A 22431-nucleotide genomic window follows, 5' to 3' on the forward strand; every position below is an offset into this window, starting at 1 on the left:
ACTGATTTCACGTGAAGGTGAGGAGCCTCCATTATTAATACTATTATTATTATTACTATTACTACTACTATTTCCATGATATATATCCCAATCATTATAGTGATAATGATAATTACCGTATTTTTCGCTCTATAGGACGCACTTTTCCCCCTCCAAAAATGAAGGGGAAATGTGTGTGCGTCCTATAGAGCGACTGCAGGCTGCGCCGCTAAGCCCAAAGGCAGAACAAGGAGACGGAGCGCTGCCGAGCGCTCCGTCTCGCTGTTCTAGCTTGGGGATGGCTGCACGCAAAGCCTCTCCAGGGCAGCGGGGTGACTTCACCCCGCTCTCCTGCAGAGGCTAGCAAGGCTGTTCCCAAGCCAGAACAGCGAGACGGAGGGCTCCGTCTCGCTCTTCTAGCTTGGGGATGGCTGCACGCAAAGCCTCTGTAGGGCAGCGGGGCGCTGCGCTCCAAAGGCTTCAGGGATCTTTGAGGCTGGCGGTGGGGGGAAGCAGCGCTCCCCCCCACCGCCAGCCCCACACGCTCGGGTGAATGCACCTTGAACGCACCTTGTTTTAGAGGGGGAGAACAAGGGAAAAATTTTTTTCCCCTGTTCTCCCCCTCCTATGGTCTGGTGCGTCCTATAGAGCAAAAAATACGGTATCTATCATCTATCTATCTATCTATCATCTATCTATCTTTTATCTACACGCATATATTTACTGAATTTGGGAGGGATTATAATAGTGGGTTGACACGATCTTTCAATATCGCATAGTTCAATCTGAACAAGGAAAACAAACGGAAGAAAAAAAATTAACAAAAGGATTTCTCATCACTGACCATTTTATCTTTTTCATGGGGTTCAGCAAATGATGCTGTTGGAGATGCTGAAGATATGGGCTGTATATTACTGCTATAATAGTTTTTACTTCTTGTGCTTTACCTAGCTGAAGTTACTGAAATCTCAGTTCCTTCGTTAATGCATTAAAAATAAATAAATCATCCCATGACAAATAAAATGCTTGTTGTCATGGCTTCAGATAAGCATACCTTGTGGGCTAGCTTTTCAGATAGAGCCAAAAAAGCAACAACCCCAGACCCTATTATACCAATACAGTGGTAGCCCCAATTGTGGGCACGGTCCATTCCGGGGTGCTGTTCGCACCTGAAAAGACTGCAACTAGAGCAGTGTTTCTGCGCAAGCGCAGAGCATGACAGAGTGCTTCTGCGTATACACTTCCGGGTTTGCCACGTTTGGAAGCCGAAAAGACGAAGCGTGAGCCTAATGCAACATGAGGTAGGACTGTATTCTAAAGTGGCAGTTGCCAAGTATTTCCTGCTTTTCCCCACCAGATGGACCCAGTGTCTCAGAAGACCAAAGATCTCCAAAACTTGGTGCCGGTAGCAAAGGAGAAACCATGGTGTGGTGTTGCTTTTGTTGTTGTTGTTGAGTCATTTAGTCGTGTCCGACTCTTCATACCCCATGGACCAGAGCACGCCAGGCAGTCCTGTCTTCCACTGCCTCCCGCAGTTTGGTCAGACTCATGCTGGTAGCTTTGAGAACACTATCCAACCATCTCGTCCTCTGTCGTCCCCTTCTCCTTGTGCCCTCCATCTTTCCCAACATCAGGGTCTTTTCCAGGGAGTCTTCTCTTCTCGTTAGGTGGCCAAAGTCTTGGAGCCTCAGCTTCACGATCTGTCCTTCCAGTGAGCACTCAGGGCTGATTTCCTTCAGAATGGATAGGTTTGATCTTCTTGCAGTCCATGGGACTCTCAAGAGTCTCCTCCAGCACCATAATTCAAAAGCATCAATTCTTCGGCGATCAGCCTTCTTTATGGTCCAGCTCTCACTTCCATACATCACTACTGGGGAAACCACAGCTTTAACTATACGGACCTTTGTTGGCAAGGTGATGTCTCTGCTTTTTAAGATGCTGTCTAGGTTTGTCATTGCTTTTCTCCCAAGAAGTGGGCGCCTTTTAATTTCGTGGCTGCTGTCAGCATCTGCAGTGATCATGGAACCCAAGAAAGTAAAATCTCTCACTGCCTCCATTTCTTCCCCTTCCATTTGCCAGGAGGTGATGGGCCCAGTGGCCATGATCTTCGTTTTTTTGATGTTGAGCTTCAAGCCATATTTTGCGCTCTCCTCTTTCACCCTCATTAAAAGGTTCTTTAGTTCCTCCTCACTTTCTGCCATCAAGGTTGTGTCATCTGCTAGTTTGACCCTATTCTGGCACAGTCTCTGTGCATGTAAGCAAGCATGCAAGGGGACGTGAGGGTGCATTGCTGAATCCTGCCCCCTCTGGTATTACCGTTTTTCACCCAGTTCACCACCCTCCACACAAACTTAAGGGCAAAGGTCCGAAGTGGGGAGCCTCCATGATTCCTACGTAATAATAATAATAATAATAATAATAATAATAATAATAATAATTTATTATTTATACCCCGCCCATCTGGCTGGGTTTCCCCAGCCACTCTGGGCGGCTTCCAAAAGAATATTAAAATACTGTGATACATCAAACATTAAAAGCTTCCCTAAACAGGGCTGCCTTCAGATGTCTTCTAAAAGTCTGGTAGTTGTTGTTCTCTTTGACATCTGGTGGGAGGGCGTTCCACAGGGCGGGCGCCACTACCGAGAAGGCCCTCTGCCTGGTTCCCTGTAACTTGGCTTCTCGCAGTGAGGGAACCGCCAGAAGGCCCTCGGTGCTGGACCTCAGTGTCCGGGTAGAACGATGGAGGTGGAGACGCTACTTCAGGTATACAGGTATACTGGTATTCAGGTATACTGGATAATTACAGAAACCTGACCGCGCAGCAGGAATCATAGAGTTACAAGGGACCCTAAGGGTCATGTAGTCTAACCCGCTGCAGTGCAAGAGGAAAGTGGAGAGGCGGCTCCTCACTTCAGACCTTCGACCCTCAAGCTCCTGGAGGGCCGTAAACAGAATATAGTTAAGGCGCCGGAAGAAGACTCCCTGCCAGCTCCCTCTCATGCGATTGCTTATGTGCGGCTACAGCAAACAGCTGGATAGGGCTCTGCACAAATCAGAATGATTAGCGGCGTCAGTGAGGACCTTCTCTCGTGACTATCCCAAGAAGGTCCCCATCAGCTCTATCTCTGTTACTTTATGCCAGTGGTTTCCAAAGAGGTAAAGGTAAAAGGTAAAGGACCCCTGGACAGTTAAGTCCAGTCAAAGGCAACTATGGGGTTGCGGCGCTCATCTCGCTTTCCGGCCAAGGGAGCCGGCGTTTGTCCACAGACAGGTTTCTGGGTTATGTGGCCAGCAGAACTAAACCGCTTCTGGCGCAACGGGATACCGTGACGGAAACCAGAGCGTATGGAAACGGCGTTTACCTTCCCGCCGCAGTGGTAACTATTTATCTACTTGCACTGGTGTGCTTTCGAACTGCTAGGTTGGCAGGAGCTGGGATGGAGCAATGGGAGCTCACCCCGTTGCAGGGATTTGAACAGTTGACCTTCTGATCTGCAAGCCCAAGAGGCTACCAGTGGTTTGGACCACAGCGCCACCCGCATCCCCAAGAGGACCTGTTTCCAAAAAGGACGGTACTGCCAAGAGGCGAGGGGGTGGCAGGGGGCCCCTGGAGTTGTAAGTGGGTCTCCGACTTTGAAAAGTCACTGGATCAAGCCCATCCATTTTTGCTGAATTAATTAAGCTAAATAATTTCAATTGGATTTCGAGTCAACGTGCAATTGATTGTTATTGTTTTGAATTCTATTGTGCTGTTATCGTCCTTAGTGGGTTGTGCAAACCTGAATAATGCATTTTATAGGATAGGGGCAGGGTCACAAGGGATGAGTTTATGGAACCAAGGGGGGGCGGTGACCCAAAAATGTTTGGCAGCCACTGTTTTATGCGATATCCCTGCAAACCGCTTTTTACTGACGGGATCCTCAGTCCACCACAGTATATTAGGGGAGTGACTGGCAAAGGGGAGCTGGATAAAAATAGCCGTTCCTGCTCAGAAGCTGTGCTGCTTTTTAACCTCTTGGTATTAAACCTTCGTCAAATTTTGCTTCCAACTGCAATTGAAGAAGCAGCCCACAAAGCGATAGAGTACTATTCTTGCTAGGGTCTGCCACCAGGATTTTATTTTATTTTACAGAATGTGCGTACCACTAATTGTATAGAAGAAACAGGAGGAGGAGGAGGAGGAGGAGGAGGAGGAGGAGGAAGAGAAGAAGAAGAAGAAGAAGCAGCAGCAGCAGCAGCAGCAGCAGCAGCAGCTTGAAGAGGTTTACATAAAATGCACACATTAAAATGATATGGAAATGCTAGAAGCTTGAAAAAAGAACAAGCTGACCTAAAAAAATAATTCAAAGGCAAAATATAAATAAAACCTGCATTTAAAATAAAATGATATACATTTATAAAATAAAATAACGTAACATATTAAGAGGCATGTCAACTTTATCTATCCAAGCGAACAAAAGGTTTTAAACAAATTTGGCTACAAGATGTGAAGCAGGCGAAAAGGGTGTCTGCTGTGGTTTTTTTCCTTCCAGTTTTGCTAATTGGCGGCTCCACAAGGCCCACTTTGAAGATAAGGGAGCTGTTGTTCTCAGACGGCCTGTTTCACCCTTCCTTCCCACAGCCTCTGTCAGAAGTAAATCCCACCCACCCACCTCAATTGCTTTTAATCCCATGAGGGAACAAAAGAGCACCATTTATACCCGCTTTCTCCACCCCCAACAATTTCCCACAACGCCCCAAAACAGACTATTAATAACTACATTTTAAAAAAAACACAACACAGCTTTTTTCCAATGCACCCTCTTTTAGGCCCACAAGAGTTCCTTACAGATGGAACTCTGAAGAAAATTATTTTTCCTTCCTTTCCTCAGTCCTGGCCTATTGTGTTCTAATTCCCAGCCCTGCAATTCTTCCATCAGGCATTCCTTCCTTCGCCCACCAGGTTCCCTGTGCCCCACCCCACCCCACCCCCCGGCCATCTTATCCAACTCTTCCCTTTCCCTCACAGTCCACCCCACTCCCCATCCCGGTTCGAGTTCTTCCCGTTGCCAATATCCACCCCTTACTGTGAACTCTGGCAAAGAGTCTGTGCCTTCCCGCTTGGCCCGGTGCAGAGGGGCCGGTTGCTCGGCGGGGGGTTCGCAATAGAGGTGGTTCTTCGTCAGGGTCTTGACCGAGCAGACGCCAACTCCGATCATGGCTTTCACCTCCTCTTTGGAGATGGCCAGGTCCAGGTTTTCCCCCTGGAGGAAAGAAACCAAGGCAGTCAGGTGAGGGAAAGCTGTTTTTGCCGCACAGCAGCCCAGTTTGCACGCAACGCTAAGCCAAGCCACAGTTTTGTGTTGATATATATCGCTGTTTAGCTGACAACAGAGGCAGGACTGGAGAAGTGAAGTGATGGTTTGGCTTAGGGTGTTGTCTGAACGCAGACTTGTGGTTTGTCTCGCTCCAGATAAACCGTAGCCTGTAACTGAGGTTTGTTCTTCATTTATAGCTTGTGGCTGTTTATTATTTATATAAAGGTAAAGGGACCCCTGACCATTAGGTCCAGTCGTGGCCGACTCTGGGGTTGCAGCGCTCATCTCACTTTATTGGCCGAGGGAGCCGGCGTACAGCTTTCGGGTCATGTGGCCAGCAGGACTAAGCCGCTTCTGGTGAACCAGAGCAGCGCACGGAAACACCGTTTACCTTCCCGCCGGAGCGGTACCTATTTATCTACTTGCACTTTCACATGCTTTCAAACTGCTAGGTTGGCAGGAGCAGGGACCGAGCAACGGGAGCTCACCCCGTCACAGGGATTCGAACCACCGACCTTCTGATCGGCAAGCCCTAGGCTCTGTGGTTTAACCCACAGCGCCACCCGCGTCCCTATACCCCATTCATAAAAAAATACCAGAGTGGTTTACAACAATTGTACACAAAAGCATACGGTAAAAGCTATACGAAAAAGCTGAAGTCAGCTAACTATGAGGGGAGACAAACTATGAGCCCAGGTTTGGACAACACGCGATGCCAAACCATGGTTTAGCTCACAGCAGCAGCAGCAGCAGCAGCAGGACTGGAAGAGCCAAGTGTCCACAGTCTCAACCCCAGGAACCCCCACAGTTGCATTATAACATGTTTTGGCACTGCATGCAAACCGAGCCAATTTATTTTATATCAGTGCACCCCATAACACTTTCCAAATTAAATAGTGCTATTGTTAAGGGTTGTTACAGGCACAGATGTAACTTTAAAGGTCTTGTGACTTACAAAGACAGAGCTTTATATTTCGTGACACTGGTCCATTGGTCACACAGTACTGTCTACACTAACTGGCAGCAGGGGGGCTCCCACATTCCTACCTGGATATGCTGGGGATTGAACCTAGAACATTGGCTCCCAGTACGTTTCCAAGCACAATTCAAAGTGTTGGTTTTAACCTTTAAAGCCCTAAACAGTCTCGGCCCAGTATACCTGAAGGAGCGTCTCCACCGGACGCTGAGGTCCAGCACAGAGGGCCTTCTGGCGGTTCCCTCACTGCGAGAAGCAAAGCTACAGGGAGCCAAGCAGAGGGCCTTCTCAGTAGTGGCGCCCGCCCTGTGGAACGCCCTCCCACCAGATGTCAAAGAGATAAACAACTACCCGGCATTTACAAGACATCTGAAGGCAGCCCTGTTCAGGGAAGTTTTGGAAGCTGCCCAGAGTGGCCGGGGAAACCCAGCCAGATGGGCGGGGTATAAATAAATAAAATATTATTATTATTATTATTATTATTATTATTATTATTATTATTATTATTAAACCTTCTACATGCCAAGCAACTACTCTACCACTAGCTATGACCCTTCCCCACCAAAAACAGTCTAGAGATTATGACTTCTGTTGGCATAACTGGGCAGGGCCCTTGGGTAGCATACATTAGGTAGGGCATTACAGAGGAAGGAATTCATACACCATACCTGTCGCTTTCTACCTGCTGCCTTTGCACAATGCCTAATGATCTTATGGAACTCACCGCCACAAGACACGGAGGTGGCTGCTGTCATGGATAGATTGCATAGGGGGATTAGATGGATGCAGAATTATTACTATTTTTAAAGTTTTTATTTATGCTTTTCATGTTTATACATTTTATTAGTTTTACAATCAATTTAGCATTTCAAAATTTGACTTCCTTCTCCCCTTTTCTGCGGTTCCTTAAACGTTTTATTTTAATACCTTCTGCGTATCCAAATTCATTTCACTCGCTCCTTTAATTATCTACTGCAAATATATACTCTTGTGTAACTGCAGGTTATTACAACAATCCTGCTAATGCTTTTAATCTGTTTACAATTTATCTGTAACTATTCAATAAACGATTTCCATTCTTTTATAAAAAGTTTGTTATCTTGATTTCTTATTCTTCCGGTAAGTTTCGCCCATTTCTGCATATTCCATGAGGTTTCATATAACAACGTTTTTGTATACAGAGATGGATACAGAATGAGACCTTTCTTAGGAGGGACCTTGGAAGACAAGTTGTGGTCTATGGAGTACCCAAAATCTACAAGCAAGGGACAGATGTACCTGCTCCCTGCATGGTGGGGCTGCCCCATTACCTCCACAGAGATGACGCTTCCAGGCTTGTGACGATAGGGCTTGGTGTGGTCATCCATATTGAGGGGGTGCAGGACGGGATCCACTTCGTAGGAGAAGCCCCTCGGATGCACAGTGTTGAAGTCGAAACTGAGGTTATCGAGGACAAACTCCAGCTTCACTTGCACAGAGGGAGAAAGCTGCTTAATGGCAGGCGTTTTGCACAGGATGAGGCTGGAGGAGTTGACCTCGCAGGGCTCTTCAAACTAGGATTGGAAATAAAGAAGAGTGAAAGGCTGGGGCCCCCTCTCTCCTAGACACCCCGCTCCCATTCACAAGGACACCCCAGAGCACAGGGAATCCCTGGAGTGGAGCTTGCTAAAAAAACATCTGCAGGACACTCTCTGCGGAAGACCTGGGGCGCATCCCTTGTCCAATTGCTCAAGACCAAAGCCGAAAGCCAGTCTGCCTTTGAGGAAACCCAAGTGCAAATCCCCCTTCTGACTGGTCACTTTCAGAACAGGATGTGGGACTAGACAGGTCTTTGGCCGGATCCAGCAGAGGGCGTTTTTGTATATGTGTGCTCAGCCTTCAAGTTCACTGGGTGAACTTGGGCCAGTCACGTTCTCTCTCTTCACAGGGCTGTTGTAAGAATAAACAATTACCGTATTTTTCGCTCTATAACACGCACCAGACCATAACACGCACGTAGTTTTTAGAGGAGGAAAACAAGGAAAAAAATATTCTAAACGAAATAGTGGATATATGATTTTTGTGGTTCATGCTGTGGCCACAGACATGTGATCTGACAGTGAGTTTGGAGTAGCCCAATGCAAAAATCCTGAGGATCCATGTGGATCCATGCTTTGTAACCACGGAGGAGGTAAGGAAGGGGAACCATGGATCCTCTGCTCACGACTGCAGCAGATCCCCCCCCGCCACCCGCAGGCATTCGCTCCATAACACGCACAGACATTTCCCCTTACTTTCTAGGAGGAAAAAAGTGAGTGTTATGGTGCAAAAAATACGGTATTTTTTTTTGCCGGGGGCGGGGAGAAAACATGTTCACCACCCCAAGGTCCTTAGAAGAAGGGTGGAATCCAAAGGAAATGAATAAGGCCTGTCCCCAAAACGCTTTGGTATTAAAAAGGGGGAAATCCAAAACACCACTAGGGCCTGAAATGAGAAGTGCATTGCAATAATACTAAATGGACCCGTTTTCGCTACCCTTTAATTTGCAACCTGAGGCAGCTGCAGATCCCTCACACCGGTAGCTTTGAACAGAACAACACACTGCCGAGCATTGCACTGGTAAACCTACTTGCTGGACGCTGCAGAGGGCATTCTCAGGGCATTCTGTATCCGGAATAATCCTGCGCCACCTGCCCAAGCCCCGGCGCCGGCGCTCCAGCGGAGAAACCGTGACGCGGATTTTGGGCCACTGCACGACATCGAGGTTGTGCCCACGAACTCGGATCTCTCTACCACCACTGAAATACACAAACACACACGTTAAGTGACTACAACCAGTGCAGATCTGAGGGCCTGCAGCTTCAGGATTTGCCCTTTGAGGCAAATGCTGTGGCTCAGTGGAAAAGCCCCTGCTTTTCATTCAGAAGGTCCCAGTTTCAACATCTGGCATCTCCAGGTAGGGCAAAGGAAGATTCTTGCCTGAAAAGCTGGAGAGCCACTGCTGGCCAGAGTAGGCAATACTGAGCTGTATGGCCCATTGGTCTTACCTCTCTCTCCAAACCCACCAGCTTCCTGCAGCCAATCGCTTTCCTGAACACAGTGTGCCGTCAGGCAACTTTGGGAAGCTGACAGGCTTTGTAAGGTAAAAGGTAAAGGACCCCTGGATGGTTAAGTCCAGTCAAAGGCAGCTCTGAGGTTGCGGCGCTCATCTTGCTTTCTGGTGTTTGTCCACAGACAGCTTTCCGAGTCATGTGGCCGGCAGGACTAAACCGCTTCTAGTGCAATGGGACACCGTGACGGGAAGCCAGAGCACACGGAAAGGCCTTTTACCTTCCCCCACCACAGCGGTACCTATTTATCTACTTGCACTGGTGTGCTTTCGAACTGCTAGGTTGGCAGGAGCAGGGACAGAGCAACGGGAGCTCACCCCCATTGCGTGTATTTGAACCGCCAACCTTCCGATCAGCAAGCCCAAGAAGCTCAGTGGTTCTCAAACTTTTTTCTCTGGGCCACACTTTCAGAATAAGAATTTGCTCTGAATATGTGCATTGGTAAGAAATACATTGGAAAACAAAAAGAAACGACTCCTAGCCGTGTTTGATTTATAATGTGATTTATAATATGATCACGGGGCATCCAGGAAGTATAAAATAACGCAACTACACAAGAACACGAATCATTCCCAAAATATAATATTGATCACTCTTGAATCTTGCCTCCCTCTCCTGCCTGTGGCACACCACACCCTTTGAGAACCACTGCCTTAGAGGCAAACAAATTCCCAAGCTTGCTGGTCTTTTAAACTGTGATGGCATTGATTCAACTGTTTTTGCATTTATTTGTCTCATTTTCCTCTTCCTCCTCCCCGCTCCCACAATGTGGGGGTAGGAAGGGTGGTCTGATAATACCAAAGTGATGGAGGACCATTCCAGGTAGGTGGAGCGAGAAACCAAGCGGTCAAAGTCTCAATAATTTTTTTTTTAAATTAAATTTTTAAAAATCGCCTTACAAACTTGTCTTGGTGGGGACAGAAAAGTCATTTACCTCTGGAAACTCTTGGCTGGTTCTGCATACGTGATGTTGGGGTCCAGGGTGTATTTGAAGCGGGGGTGCTCCAAACTCCGTTCCTGATCCCCGTACTTGATTGTGACGTTGAGTTCCACAGATGCGTTACTGGCACTAGTGAGGCACTGAAGCTCCTTCTCTTGTACTTCAGAATGACTTGTGGGGGCGAGAGAGAGAAAGAGAAAAGGGGCTGGTTTCAATTTAAATATCGTATAAATATATTCAGCCACTCGCCTAGAAAATCTGTTCTAAACTAGTGCCCTTCAGCCTTGGGTTCCCAGGAACTGTTGGACTACAACTGCCATTGTTCCTGACAGCATCAGGCTAAGCTGTGGTTGGGGATGATGGGAGTTGTAGTCCCTTGCTAGTTGTTGTTGTTTTGCCAAGGCTGAGCGGCCTCCAAACTATCAGGGCCATAGCTGTCAACCATCCCTTATTTGGCGGGAAACTCCCTTATCCCAGCTCCGTGTCCCGCTGCTGTCCCGGATTGATGATATCCCGTAAATTTTCCGGGTTTCAAAGGAAGCAGCTCCTCTCCCTCCCTCCCTGCCGGCCACGGAGGAGGGAGGCTCCAACTGTGTTGCTTGGCTGCATTGCTCACCCAATAAGGAGTCTAAGAACGACTGGGTGGAGCTTGCATGCCGTGTGCTGATCAAATCGGCCGCGTTGCCTGGGGACTCGCCTTTGCTCAGCGCTTCCCAGTGGTGAGGTGACAGTGGTTTTCCTTGCTGCATCCCCTTTGCTGGGTTGCTGCACTGTGTGAACCACACACAGGCTTCGTTTGGCTGCTGGCTGGGCTTTGGCTCGGAGGAGCTCAGAAGTCGAACATACCTGTGCTCTGAAAATCCCTTATTTTGGCTGCTGATCCCTTATTTTCAAGGCTGCTGGTCCCTTATTTTCAAATCTGTAAGTTGACAGCTATGATCGGGACCCACCCAAAGGGTGGGAGAGCATCCAATGATCTGACCTTGTGAAAGGCCTCTTCCTTATTTCTCCAGAAAGATGTTGCTATCTGGCTAGTAACGACAGGGAAATTGCTGCTTTCTTCCTCATTCCTGAGCACCTGTTTTTCCTTGTTAAGAGGGCAATGTTACCTTAAAACAGGGCTGGAGAACTTCTGACCCTTCCAGAACCTGTTGGATTTCCCAGCAGAAGCAGCCCATATGGCCAATGGAAGCCAACATCTAAGGAGGCCGCAGGTTCCCCAAATCTACCTTGGAACTATTCTGAAAATGCTGACCCAAAGCAAACTCTGGCTTATGACAAAGGGTCCCCATGGCTTACAATGCCCCTACAACCTAGAAGAACTTGTCGGGGGCTATGTCCCAATAATCCAAATCAATGACCACCCTGAGCCAACAGCCTGGGGGGAGGGTGTTGCAGCAGCAGCCTGCTGCCTGGCGCCGTTTCTTACATATAGCAGGGGAAGGGTCCGACCAGAATGCTGATTTTGCTGGGGTTGCCAGTCAGCAGCTTGGATCCCGTCAGTGTGAGGCAGGTTCCTCCAGCCTTGGGGCCTCGTGTTGGGTAAATGGATTTCAGCTCTGGGTTCTGAGCAAAAGGGAGAGGAAGGAAAGAAGGAACATTCAGCCAAAGGAATTCAAGAGGCAGGGAACAAGACTCCTGGCTTGGGCTGCACATCGCAGGAGAGCGCAAGGAGGAGGCCCAATGGCGCCTCTGGGAAGCCAGCAAGCAAGACCCGATCACAAAAGCAGTTCTCCCCACCAGAGATCCCCAGAAATGGGTTTTCAGAGGCCTCTGACAGCGGAGGCAGAACATGGCCATTGTTTCTAGCAGCCACGGAGAGCCTTCTCCTATAGAAATGTGAGGAGGAGCCCGTCCGGATGAGGCTGTGTCCCCTTCAGACCAGTGGCCTTTTTTAACACTGCCGAAAAAGGATGACTTCGGGCACATGCTGTGCTTGCAGCTCCTTAGCTGCTTATGCAACTTGCTGCTCAGGAAACAAAAACGTTTCTGGCAACCATTTCTGGGAAAATACGGAGCAGCAGGTTCTCAGGGGCTGGTGGCAAAGCTGTCCCTTTGTAAGGGCCACGGGTGGGGAAAAGAAGCCCTGGGGAACCTCAGGCCATGGGCCTAGTGTGGTCCTCCAGGACTCAGCACTCAGGACTCTCCCCCAAGACAACTGCCTAGCCAGCCTTTGCTCTGCACCCTCCTCCAGTGTCTCTTGCCTGCCTAAAATCTGCCCTTGCTTGCCTGGACAGAGCACATGAGTAAACCAATATTTACTGATCCACTCGCTTTTGCTTCTGGCCCCACCCACCGCTGGCATGTTTTATTGTGTTTTTAATATTCTGTTAGGAGCTGCCCAGAGTGCTGGTGAAACCCAGCCAGATGGGCGGTGTAGTGGGTATGAGTTACTCGTGCGTAAGCTGGTGCCTTTCTCGGTTAATTTCCCTTGTTAAACCTTTCTGACTGCACAGCCCCTTCTTCTCGTGGCTGCCTCAGTCACTGGCAGAATCCGTCAGTGGGCGTTTCTTGAACCTCTTCCAGCATAAGTTGTTTGACACCCAGTCTCCTCCTCCTCTCACTGCGCGGGAGTCTTCTGCGCAGGGAAGGCGTGGGTAGCGAAGGACCTGGGCTCTCCTCACTGATGTCCAGTGAAGAGTCCTGGAGCCCTCTCTCCAATTCCCCCGTCAGCCCCCCTTTATCCCTGGTGTTGCGCCGATTGGCTTCCCCCTCTACTGAGCTGTTTCTCCCCCGGCTGCTGGGTCCTTCGCCAGCATCATCTCAGAGCCTTCCCTTCGCCTCTCGCTCCGATGTCAGTTCCCTGACAGGCGGGGTATAAATAAATTATCATTACCATCACCATTATTATTACATGCCCCACTCAATGTGTTGCTGACACCAGGGCTAGCAGGGCAGGGTCCCTCTCCCTAATCATGTTTACTGTATGTGTGGAGCATGCATGAATAGGACCACGATGTCTCACTGCATCGTGGGTTTCCTGGTTCCTGCAAGCGGTACTGGGGAAACGTGCAGTATGTCGGCATCACAACATACCGGATTTTTCCGTGTATAAGACTAGGTTTTCCCCCTAAAAAATAATGTCAAAAATTTGGGGGCGTCTTATACACAGATACATCTCCCCCCCATTTTCTTAAATCGGAGTCCCCCCAAAATAGGAGGCGTCTTATACATGGGGGCGTCTTACAGTCAGAAAAATACGGTATATATTCCTTCGCTATTATGGGGAGGAGAGACTTCCTCTTTTTATCTGGCAGGCCACGTGCGTTCTTGCAACCAGACAGCTCTAGCCTGGGAGTTGCTGTCCAGAGACAGGGGCCCCCTTACCTGGTAAGTAAACACATGTCCAGAAACTCCCTGTCCTCCTCCGGGAACCTCCACGACCACGTGCCCAGACCTCTCCACGCCGCTTCCGCCCGTGGTGCACACGATACTGCAGGACAAGGGCAGAAGAGAGGATGGAGAAGAATCCCCCACCAAGGTGCACCACATGGGCTGCTCTAAACCTGAGTTAATGAGAGGGGGGGCACTTTTAGCTCTTGGCCTGGCCAAGGAGGAGACGTCACCCGCCTGAACAGTCGCGGCGCCAAATGATTTCCCCCACTTCCTCTGCCCTACGTGGCTTGGCCCGCTCGCATGAGCTGCATGGGAGAGAGTGAGCTGTGCAAAGCACTTTTCTGCAGCGCCAACAGACGGTGGTAAGGGACATGGGTGGGGCTGTGGGTTAAACCACAGAGCCTAGGACTTGCTGATCAGAAGGACGGTGGTTCAAATCCCTGCAACGGGGTGAGCTCCCGTTGCTCAGTCCCTGCTCCTGCCAACCTAGCAGTTCGAAAGCATGTCAAAGTACAAGTAGATAAATAGGTACCACTCCAGCGGGAAGGTAAACGGCGTTTCTGTGTGCTGCTCTGGTTCGCCAGAAGCGGCTTAGTCCTGCTGGCCAAATGACCCAGAAGCTATACGCCGGCTCCCTCGGCCAATAAAGTGAGATGAGCGCCGCAACCCCAGAGTCGGTCATGACTGGACCTGATGGTCAGGGGTCCCTTTACCTTGACCTAACAGACGGTGGTACAGAACGCACAAGGTTGCTGTTTGGTTATGGGGATTTTTTTTGGGGGGGTGTGGCATTCCTGATGCACAGTGACTTGTCTCTGGGCACCTACCAGTTCCGTCATTCTATGTACTGCTTTTCATGAACCTCATTTTCGGTCTAGAGGAAGCACTTCAGGCAAGTTCCTTTATTATCCCTTTCCTCTTGGGCCCCTCAGACAGACACCAGCTTAGGGGACGGCTCAGAGACAACACAGAACAGAATCCTTGCACTCTGCATGGCAAATGGGCGTGATCAGAGCTGATGTCTCCACTGCGTCAAGATCAGAATGGAGCAGAACCATGCCACACTGTTAATGCTCAGTAAGACGCACCTGCCAACCCTATAAACCAGTGTATCAAATTCCAACAGAAGTACAGTGGTACCTCAGGTTAAGCACTTAATTCGTTCTGGAGGTCCATACTTAACCTGAAACTGTCCTTAACCTGAAGCACCACTTTATCTAATGGGGCTAAAGGTTGTGAAGGACATGAAAGGTTGTTACAGTCCCGTTAGACTCTGTGAAAGGATTTTGTGGAACTGTAACAACCTTTCATGTGGATTGTTTGGACTTTATGAACGGACAGATGGAACAGACACCATTACACGGATGGACCTTCTGCATGAACTGTCTAGAGAATGATCTGATCCACTGGGCCTTCTGCTTTGTTCGTTTATTGAACTTCATGAATTACTTCTGTTGAAATTTGATACAATGAATAGTATACCTTATTTATCTAAGAACACAGCTGGTTACGTCTCGTGTGTTTATTGGGGATGCTTTACGTGACCATAGGTTTGTTTGTTGTTGTTTTGTTAACCCTATAAACCAGGCATGTCCAAAGTCCGTTTTGGGGGCCTAATTCGGCCCCCCGGCAGTTTATTTATTGGGGTAAAATCGTAAAATGCTCAACAATTCAAACTCTAAAAAAAAAGCTGAACATCTTCAATCCTAAAAAAAGGTGAATAACATTGGGGGGGGGGACCTAAAAAAAGCTGAGCAACTTTGGTCTGCCCTCACGGATGTCCACTTCATCAAATCTGGCCCTCTTTGAGAAAAGTTTGGTCACCCCTGCTAAACCTCCCTCCCTCTTTGTCCCTTTAGTAGCTAACAGCGTCAACTATCAAGGTTTCTCCGCTAAGTTTTTTTTTTGCAGATTTCTTTCTCCAAAATGCAACTTCAGGAACAGGAGATTAGGAGGCAGGCAAATCAACGGGGAGTGAATCGCAGGATAATTGGGTGTCAACCTTGCCCAATTAACATGGCACAAGGCAGCACTACTATTACTCTTATTAACAATAATCATAATAAAAATTGAATTTCTTAGTCGTTTTAGAAGAAGAAGAAGAAGAAGAGTTTGGATTTGATATCCCGCCTTTCACTCCCCTTCAGGAGTCTCAAAGCGGCTAACATTCTCCTTTCCCTTCCTCCCCCACAACAAACACTCTGTGAGGTGAGTGGGGCTGAGAGACTTCACAGAAGTGTGACTGGCCCAAGGTCACCCAGCAGCTGCATGTGGAGGAGCGGAGACGCGAACCCGGTTTCCCAGATTACGTGACTACCGCTCTTAACCACTACACCATACTGGCACTACACCATACTGGTTTTATCTTGCCCAAGGCAACCCGAAGCAACTTACAACAACCCAACCAAGAATGCTGAGAGTAATTTGGCATTTCTGTTCCCTTATTGGCCAGAAGGCATTAGAAGGCTGCCTGAAAGCTTGCCCTAAGGTGGGGTTTGGGGTTTCTTGACGGTATATATCTTACACTTCCTTGAACCTGTCAGTTCCTGTTTCCTTCCCACCCAACACCTGTCCTGCAGTCTTTTAGCCTGCCTTTCCTCTCTAGGACTGATCCTCGGAAGAAGCCGCTTGTGCCAAAGCTACCATTCAATGCCAATGGAGTGGAATTAGAAGGATCTGGCTTGAAGAGAGAGCATTTTCTTTCCCAAAGCACTGCTATCTTTTTTTAAAGAGGGGGGAGAATGGAAATTTCCACCTGCTGCTGCCTAGGTCATGATGGAGAGCCAAGTGTCAGCTCCCTCCTGTGAACCCCTGGGAAAGCCACTTACCTGCTGGAGATCTCGTACACCAGAGCATCGACCTCGCAGGGGATTCCGGCCACGGTGACTCTCCCAGCAATGTCCTGGTGCTTCTGACCAAGGTTTGAGCCAGTGATGGTGATTCTGGTACCCCCTTCAACCAGCCCAGTTAAGGGATAAACCTGAGAAGGACAGAGTGAAAACCATCCATGTCAAATTAAGAGCCAGGGAGAATGCAGATGTTTTTGGTGCCAGGTTAAAAAAAAAAATTAACCTCCATAGGGAAGGGAATCTTAAAACTAGGGAGCTTTCAAACCAAAAGGCCCTGCCTTGTATTCCCACTAATTAAACCTCTTTTGGTGGTGCGGCGCATAACAAGACCTTGGGAAATGATACCAGGCTCACATGTTAACATTTCTATCGCCAGCTTTTCAGGACTCAAACGTTAATGCTTAAAATTCTCCACTTCTCTGCCCTAGATTGCTCTTCTCATCTCTTGCTATCGGCTTGAGCTTATCTCCAACATAGGCGCCTCTGCCTTTCATCTTCCTCTCCCACGCTCTCCGTGTTTTGTCTCTGCGCTGCTCTCCGGAGCCTTCACCTCCACTCTGCCCTCTATTCATTAAGCTTCTGCCGAAGTTCATCTTCCAAGACCTACCTCCTCTGCAAAGATTGCCCTTCTTTTAAAATTTAAATGGTATTGATTCCTCTCTTCAAGGTTACTTCTCCTATAATCCCTTGCAAACACACAAGGGAGCTGGGGAAACCATTCCCTGATTACGGGGTCTCAGAGATGCTTCTCATGATAAATCCACATGAGCAGGTCTCTTATCCTGCCCCACATTCATTCTGCAGGCAAAAAATGAAATAAAAATACTTATGTGGCTGCTCTTCATAAATTATATTTTGCACATGCGCTTTGTACACCGGACTCAGCTTCCTGAACCCAAGAATTAGCACTGCCCTTCATAAAACAGTGCATTGGGCTGAGTTGAAAGGAGGGTGAACTTTTGTGAACATTTTCCGCAGCTTCCTAAAACAGCAATTCTTTTGGTGACCAATGAGGCAAGACTTGAAAGTGCTTGCTAATTCAGCCAACACTGCCCCCATTCTAACTTGGCATCCTTTGCCCCTTGCGACATAATCAGGTAGTAGCCAAATTTGACTGGCTATTGTGATGAAATTCCATTCGGCATGTGATCCCTGATTGGCTGGGATCACCCCTCTGAAAGGAAGCATCGCCGTCACGCACAATTAGCTTTGTTAGCCCTAAGTGAGAGCGATGCCTCCCAATCTGATTCCCTATGTAGTGCCGTTGCGACATCGTCTCATTCACTCCATGATCCCTGATTGGTTGGAATCACAAAAGTCACTATTCCCAGGACACTATAAAGCAGGCCAGCAATAACTCGCAAGGTGTCAATGAGGATTATTCAAAGAAACTAAACACCTCAGGCCTAGTGAGCCCAGCAGCTCTTCCCACTATGTCATGCCCTGATGAGGCAGTTGCGAGGATGGAAGGTCCTTGCCTTCCCACAGCTCTCTTAAGTCACCTCCTCCCCCAGGTCCTTCCCAAGCAATCTGAGACTCTGGTACCTTGTCTGTTTCTGCTCTACCCTCTTCATACCCCTGTGGGTTCTGGGAGACCGGGTGGAGGGGAGCTGGTCACAGCAGAAGGCGGGGAGACCCTGGCTTCTTCACCAGCCTGACTCATCTCTGCCTCTTGGTCCTCTTCCTCCCCAGCCTCTGCTTCTGCCTCTGCTTCTGGACTGCTCTCTACCACAGCCTCTTCCTGCTCACTAAACCCTGTCGCTCCTTCAGCTTCTGACACCTCCTCCTCCTAGTCTGCTCCCTCTTCTCCCTCTGACCACTCATCATCATCATCGCACCACCATTCCCCGGACTCAGAGCCTTCCTCTCCTAGGATTTCCCCAGCTGTTGCCTCCCACCTCTCCTCTGCATCCAGCCAGTCCCTAACACCTAGGGGGGGACAGAGTTTGACTGAAACAAGGCAGCTGCCTACGCTCCTAAATGCCAGGCTGCACAAAACGGGCGGGGATCCATGCCATTCTCCCTCTGCGGAGAATGCCAGCTGCTTTCCCGCACATCAAATTCGCCACGTTGAAAGTAGCCGCCCACCACTTCAATCGCAACCTTGGCTACCCTCGTCGGGCCACTTGGGACCATCCTGGATCCCTCCTGGGTTTCTCCGCCGAACGCCTGGCTCCCGCCCAACCGCACTGTTACTCACAGCGTGAATCAGGGGAGCCGGGCATGTGTCCGCCACATCTTCTTTGCAGGAGTCGCGGAACAGGCAGCTGGGCTGCTCCCCACTGCACCACACGCAGCCGTACTTGGCATCGGCCGTCTGGCAGCGGCTGCAGTCCAAGTGCCCCACAGAACAATTGTACAGGGTCACTGCGGAAAATGAGAGAGAGAGGGAGGGAGGGAGAGAGGTATGGGTGAGTCCCTGCTAGCACAGTCCTCTGGATGCGGAAATTAGGCAATGCAGACAAAGGGGCATAAGAGGCCCGGGTATAGGGGTATCACATTCCTTCCCTCCCTCTTTGCTCGCCCCAGATGGTAGGACTCAATGGATTCAAATGACAAGAGATTCTGGCTAAACACCAGGAAGACTCTTCTGAAAGTGGAATGGGCTCCCTCGGGGTGTGGTGGGCTCTCCTTCCTTGGGGATTTTAAAGCAGAGAAGGGGTTGCCGTCTGCCAGGGATGCTTTAGCTGCGATTCCTGCATTATAGGGCAGGGGAAACATGTCCCGTTTCACCTTGTCCTGGCTGCCACTCCCGCTGCCCTACCTATGACTGCCGGCACAGCTTCTCCACGCTCCTTGCAGCCTCAGCCCCTGGTGGAGAAGCAGCATTGGCACGGGTGCCAATTTCGGGGAGGGTCGCATGAGATACCGGCGCTGCTTCTACACAGGGCTGCCACTGGGGAGGGGGGCTTTCTGCCACCTGAGACGGCCGCCCCAGTTTGCCTAACGGCAGAGCAGTATGCAACTGGATCTGCAACTCCCATTGGCCATGGCTGCTGTGCTAGGTGGAGATGATTTCAGCTGCAGCTCGAAACATCTAGCAGGCACCAGGTCGGGGAAGACTGGCCTAAAGTTGCAGTGATTCCCTGTCTCCCCCTTTTACCAGCTCCAGAACCCCCACAGTTCTCCCTGTGCCCCTTTTCCTGTACCGTGGAGATCATCGACGCTGTCCACACGCAGGCGCCTCTTCCGCTGCACGAAAATCACGGCACTGAATTCCAGCTGGGGGGCTGAGTAGCTGTACTGAAAGAGAGACCAAAGGCAAACAAATAAATAAATCGGTATTACATAGAGCTGGGAGAGTCACCGTATCTGAAGAAGTGTGCATGCACACAAAAGCTCATACCAAGAACAAGAACAAACTTAGGTTGGTCTCTAAGGTGCTACTGGACAAATATATATGTATATATGTGTGTATATATATATGTGTGTGTGTGTGTGTGTACATTGCTTCGTCTCGTTTTCTAGAATGTATGGGATTATGTGGCGATGTAGTATAGTTCTATGTTGGGGATTCCCCATCCTCCTTCTGAGGAGGGGAGGTGCAAGTATTTGGGGTTTATTCTTGGTTTTTTTATGTGTAAGTGACGTGATACCGTATTTTTCGCACCATAGGGCGCACCGGACCATAGTTTTTAGACGGGGAAATCAATAAAAAAACTCCCCCCCCCCCGCCCCAAAGAGCAGCGTACAGGCTGCGCACCAACCTCTCCCTGCCGGAGGGGTTGTGCACGGCTATGGCACAAGCCAAGGCAGCGAGCGGGATGGATCGCGCTGGCTGTTTTGGCTTCCTCTTTAGCCCCGCGCAATCCCTCCCTGCCGGGAGAGGCTGCGTAGAGCTAAAGAAGCCATAGCCCCGTGCAGCCTCTCCCTGCCGGAGGGGTTGCGCGCAGCTATGGCAAAAGCCTGCATTCGCTTTATAGGACACACACACATCTCCCCTCAATTTTTGGAGGGGAAAAACTGCGTCCAATGGAGCGAAAAATACGGTAACTACTCCCCTTTTTGAAGATTCTGAGGTCAGCACTCGCGGAAACTCGAGCACAGGCTCCTCTTCCGTGAAGGCCTTACCTGGTGCAGCTGGCATGTGATGTAGCAAAGGGATGGATTGGTTTCATCCTGTACGATATACGCCTCCACACTCAAGGTCTTCCCTTCCAGGACCAACACACATTCATATTCCCATAGATTATCCTTTTAAAAGATGGAAGAAGCACAGGGGCTGAATCCTACGAACCCTCGCTGCAGTGCTAAGTTCCATACAACATTGTGGATGCCCCCTGTTCACTTTCATCATCTATGGCTAATTCCCCATGTCAGTGTCTCTACGCTTGGTCCTGTGGCAGAGGCAAGCAGCTTCTGGGAGAGAGGAATTCGCAGATCGCGAACTCCTCGGCCCACTTCTAGCATCTTTTAATGGGATGGGCTGTACCTGTTCATCCACACAGGTGTTCAGGACACAGGTGGGCTCCTTTTATTATTGCTGAGGATAATTTGTTGGGGGAGGGAGTCTGCATGCCAGGAGTGGGTGGGGCCAAAGCCAAAAGCAGGCGGGGCCATGTCTCTTTAGATGACGGAACCTATCAAATATTCCTCCAGGCAGCAGCTCACAGTTGCATTTAACAAGAGAGATTTGCCGCCATTGCGTCTCTATCTTGGATCCAAGAGTTAAAAATCAGTGCCAGCATTGGATCAGCTCTTAAGGACAGATCAGTGGCAGAGGAAATACCCCCTGGGGATAGGGTGGTATATTAATTAATTAAATAAATGGTATTTTGCACACAGAAGGTCCCAAGTTCAATTTCTGGCATCTCCAGGTAATCCTGGGTGTGTGTCCGCTGCCGGAAACCCTAGAGAGCTGCTGCCAGTCAGTGTTGGCAATACTGAGCCGACTCTTCGTGACCCCATGGACCAGAGCACGCCAGGCGTTACGAATATACAAACATACAATTCATACAATCCTTAAAAATGTTCATACATACCCACACTTAATCCCACATATATTTCTTTTTCCCACCACCATCCCTTACCCCTCACCCCACCCTTGTGTTGAACTTCCAATCTACTCATTTGCAATTTCTTTCCACTTCTATTACTTTCTTTCACACACTTTTAAACCAATTTTCTGCTTCTTTTTCTGTTACACATTGTTTTTTGTTTCCTATTATTAATATTATAATAATAATAATAATAATAAGAAGAAGAAGAAGAAGAAGAAGAATACCACCTGTGGGTAGAGAGTGGTATAATAATAATAATAATAATAATAATAATAATAATAATAATAATAATACCACCTGTGGGTAGAGAGTGGTATAATAATAATAATAATAATAATAATAATAATAATAATAATAATAATAATAATAGGATTTATATACCACCCTTTATCAAAAGATCTCAGGGCAGTTCGCAAGATTAAAAACACAACAAAAAAGCACAATAGTTATAAGAAAAGCAACGAAACAGCAATCCTTCCCTTTGAAAGCTTTTGCTAAGCATCTTCATAAGCAGGGTTTTGCACTGCCTCCCCAACCCCCCGAGTGCCTGAGCTCAGTCTCTAGGTTTACCTGGTAGAGGTGGAAGTTGCTCCCTATCAGTGTGATCTTTCTCTGCACATTGACGGGCATCAGCGAGGACCCCTGAATGCCCCGCACACAGGGACAGGCTTCCGGTCCCTGGCTCAGCTCCTCGTTCTGAAAACACACAAGTGAGGCAGAAAGAAGTAAGGAAGAGATTTGCCCGCACAGCTTTGTTGCTGCTGCTGCTCCAAAAAACCTCCAGCCCGAAAAAGAAAGACAGCGGATCAGAAATGTTACGGCGCTGTTGGAAAATTGAAGGGGCTTCAATGAGATGACCCTTTGGGTCCCTTCCAACTTTACAGCTTCATGACTCTACGAAACGGGAGGCCGACTCTTTCAAACATGCTGGAAAGGCTGTGGATTAGGGAACCATTATAACACCA

At 48.8% G+C, this 22431-nt stretch overlaps 1 protein-coding gene across 2 annotated transcripts in view; it reads right to left on the minus strand.

Annotated features, from left to right (window-relative positions):
• Positions 1-22431, minus strand: part of PLXNB1 (plexin B1) — a 147414-nt gene that overhangs the window by 25539 nt on the left and 99444 nt on the right. For both annotated transcript variants that reach the window (XM_082209144.1, XM_082209145.1), the window contains exons 13-23: positions 22037-22162; positions 20538-20660; positions 19616-19709; positions 18667-18833; positions 16446-16597; positions 13609-13714; positions 11711-11847; positions 10276-10452; positions 8861-9029; positions 7563-7805; positions 5046-5222 (exon numbers count right to left, since the gene is read on the minus strand). In XM_082209144.1, coding sequence (XP_082065270.1) covers positions 5046-5222; positions 7563-7805; positions 8861-9029; positions 10276-10452; positions 11711-11847; positions 13609-13714; positions 16446-16597; positions 18667-18833; positions 19616-19709; positions 20538-20660; positions 22037-22162 — 1671 coding nt within the window. The remainder of the gene's footprint in view (positions 1-5045; positions 5223-7562; positions 7806-8860; positions 9030-10275; positions 10453-11710; positions 11848-13608; positions 13715-16445; positions 16598-18666; positions 18834-19615; positions 19710-20537; positions 20661-22036; positions 22163-22431) is intronic.

The sequence above is a fragment of the Podarcis vaucheri genome (genome assembly GCF_965113315.1).
Source record: "Podarcis vaucheri genome assembly, chromosome: 2".
Classification (NCBI taxonomy): domain Eukaryota; kingdom Metazoa; phylum Chordata; class Lepidosauria; order Squamata; family Lacertidae; genus Podarcis; species Podarcis vaucheri.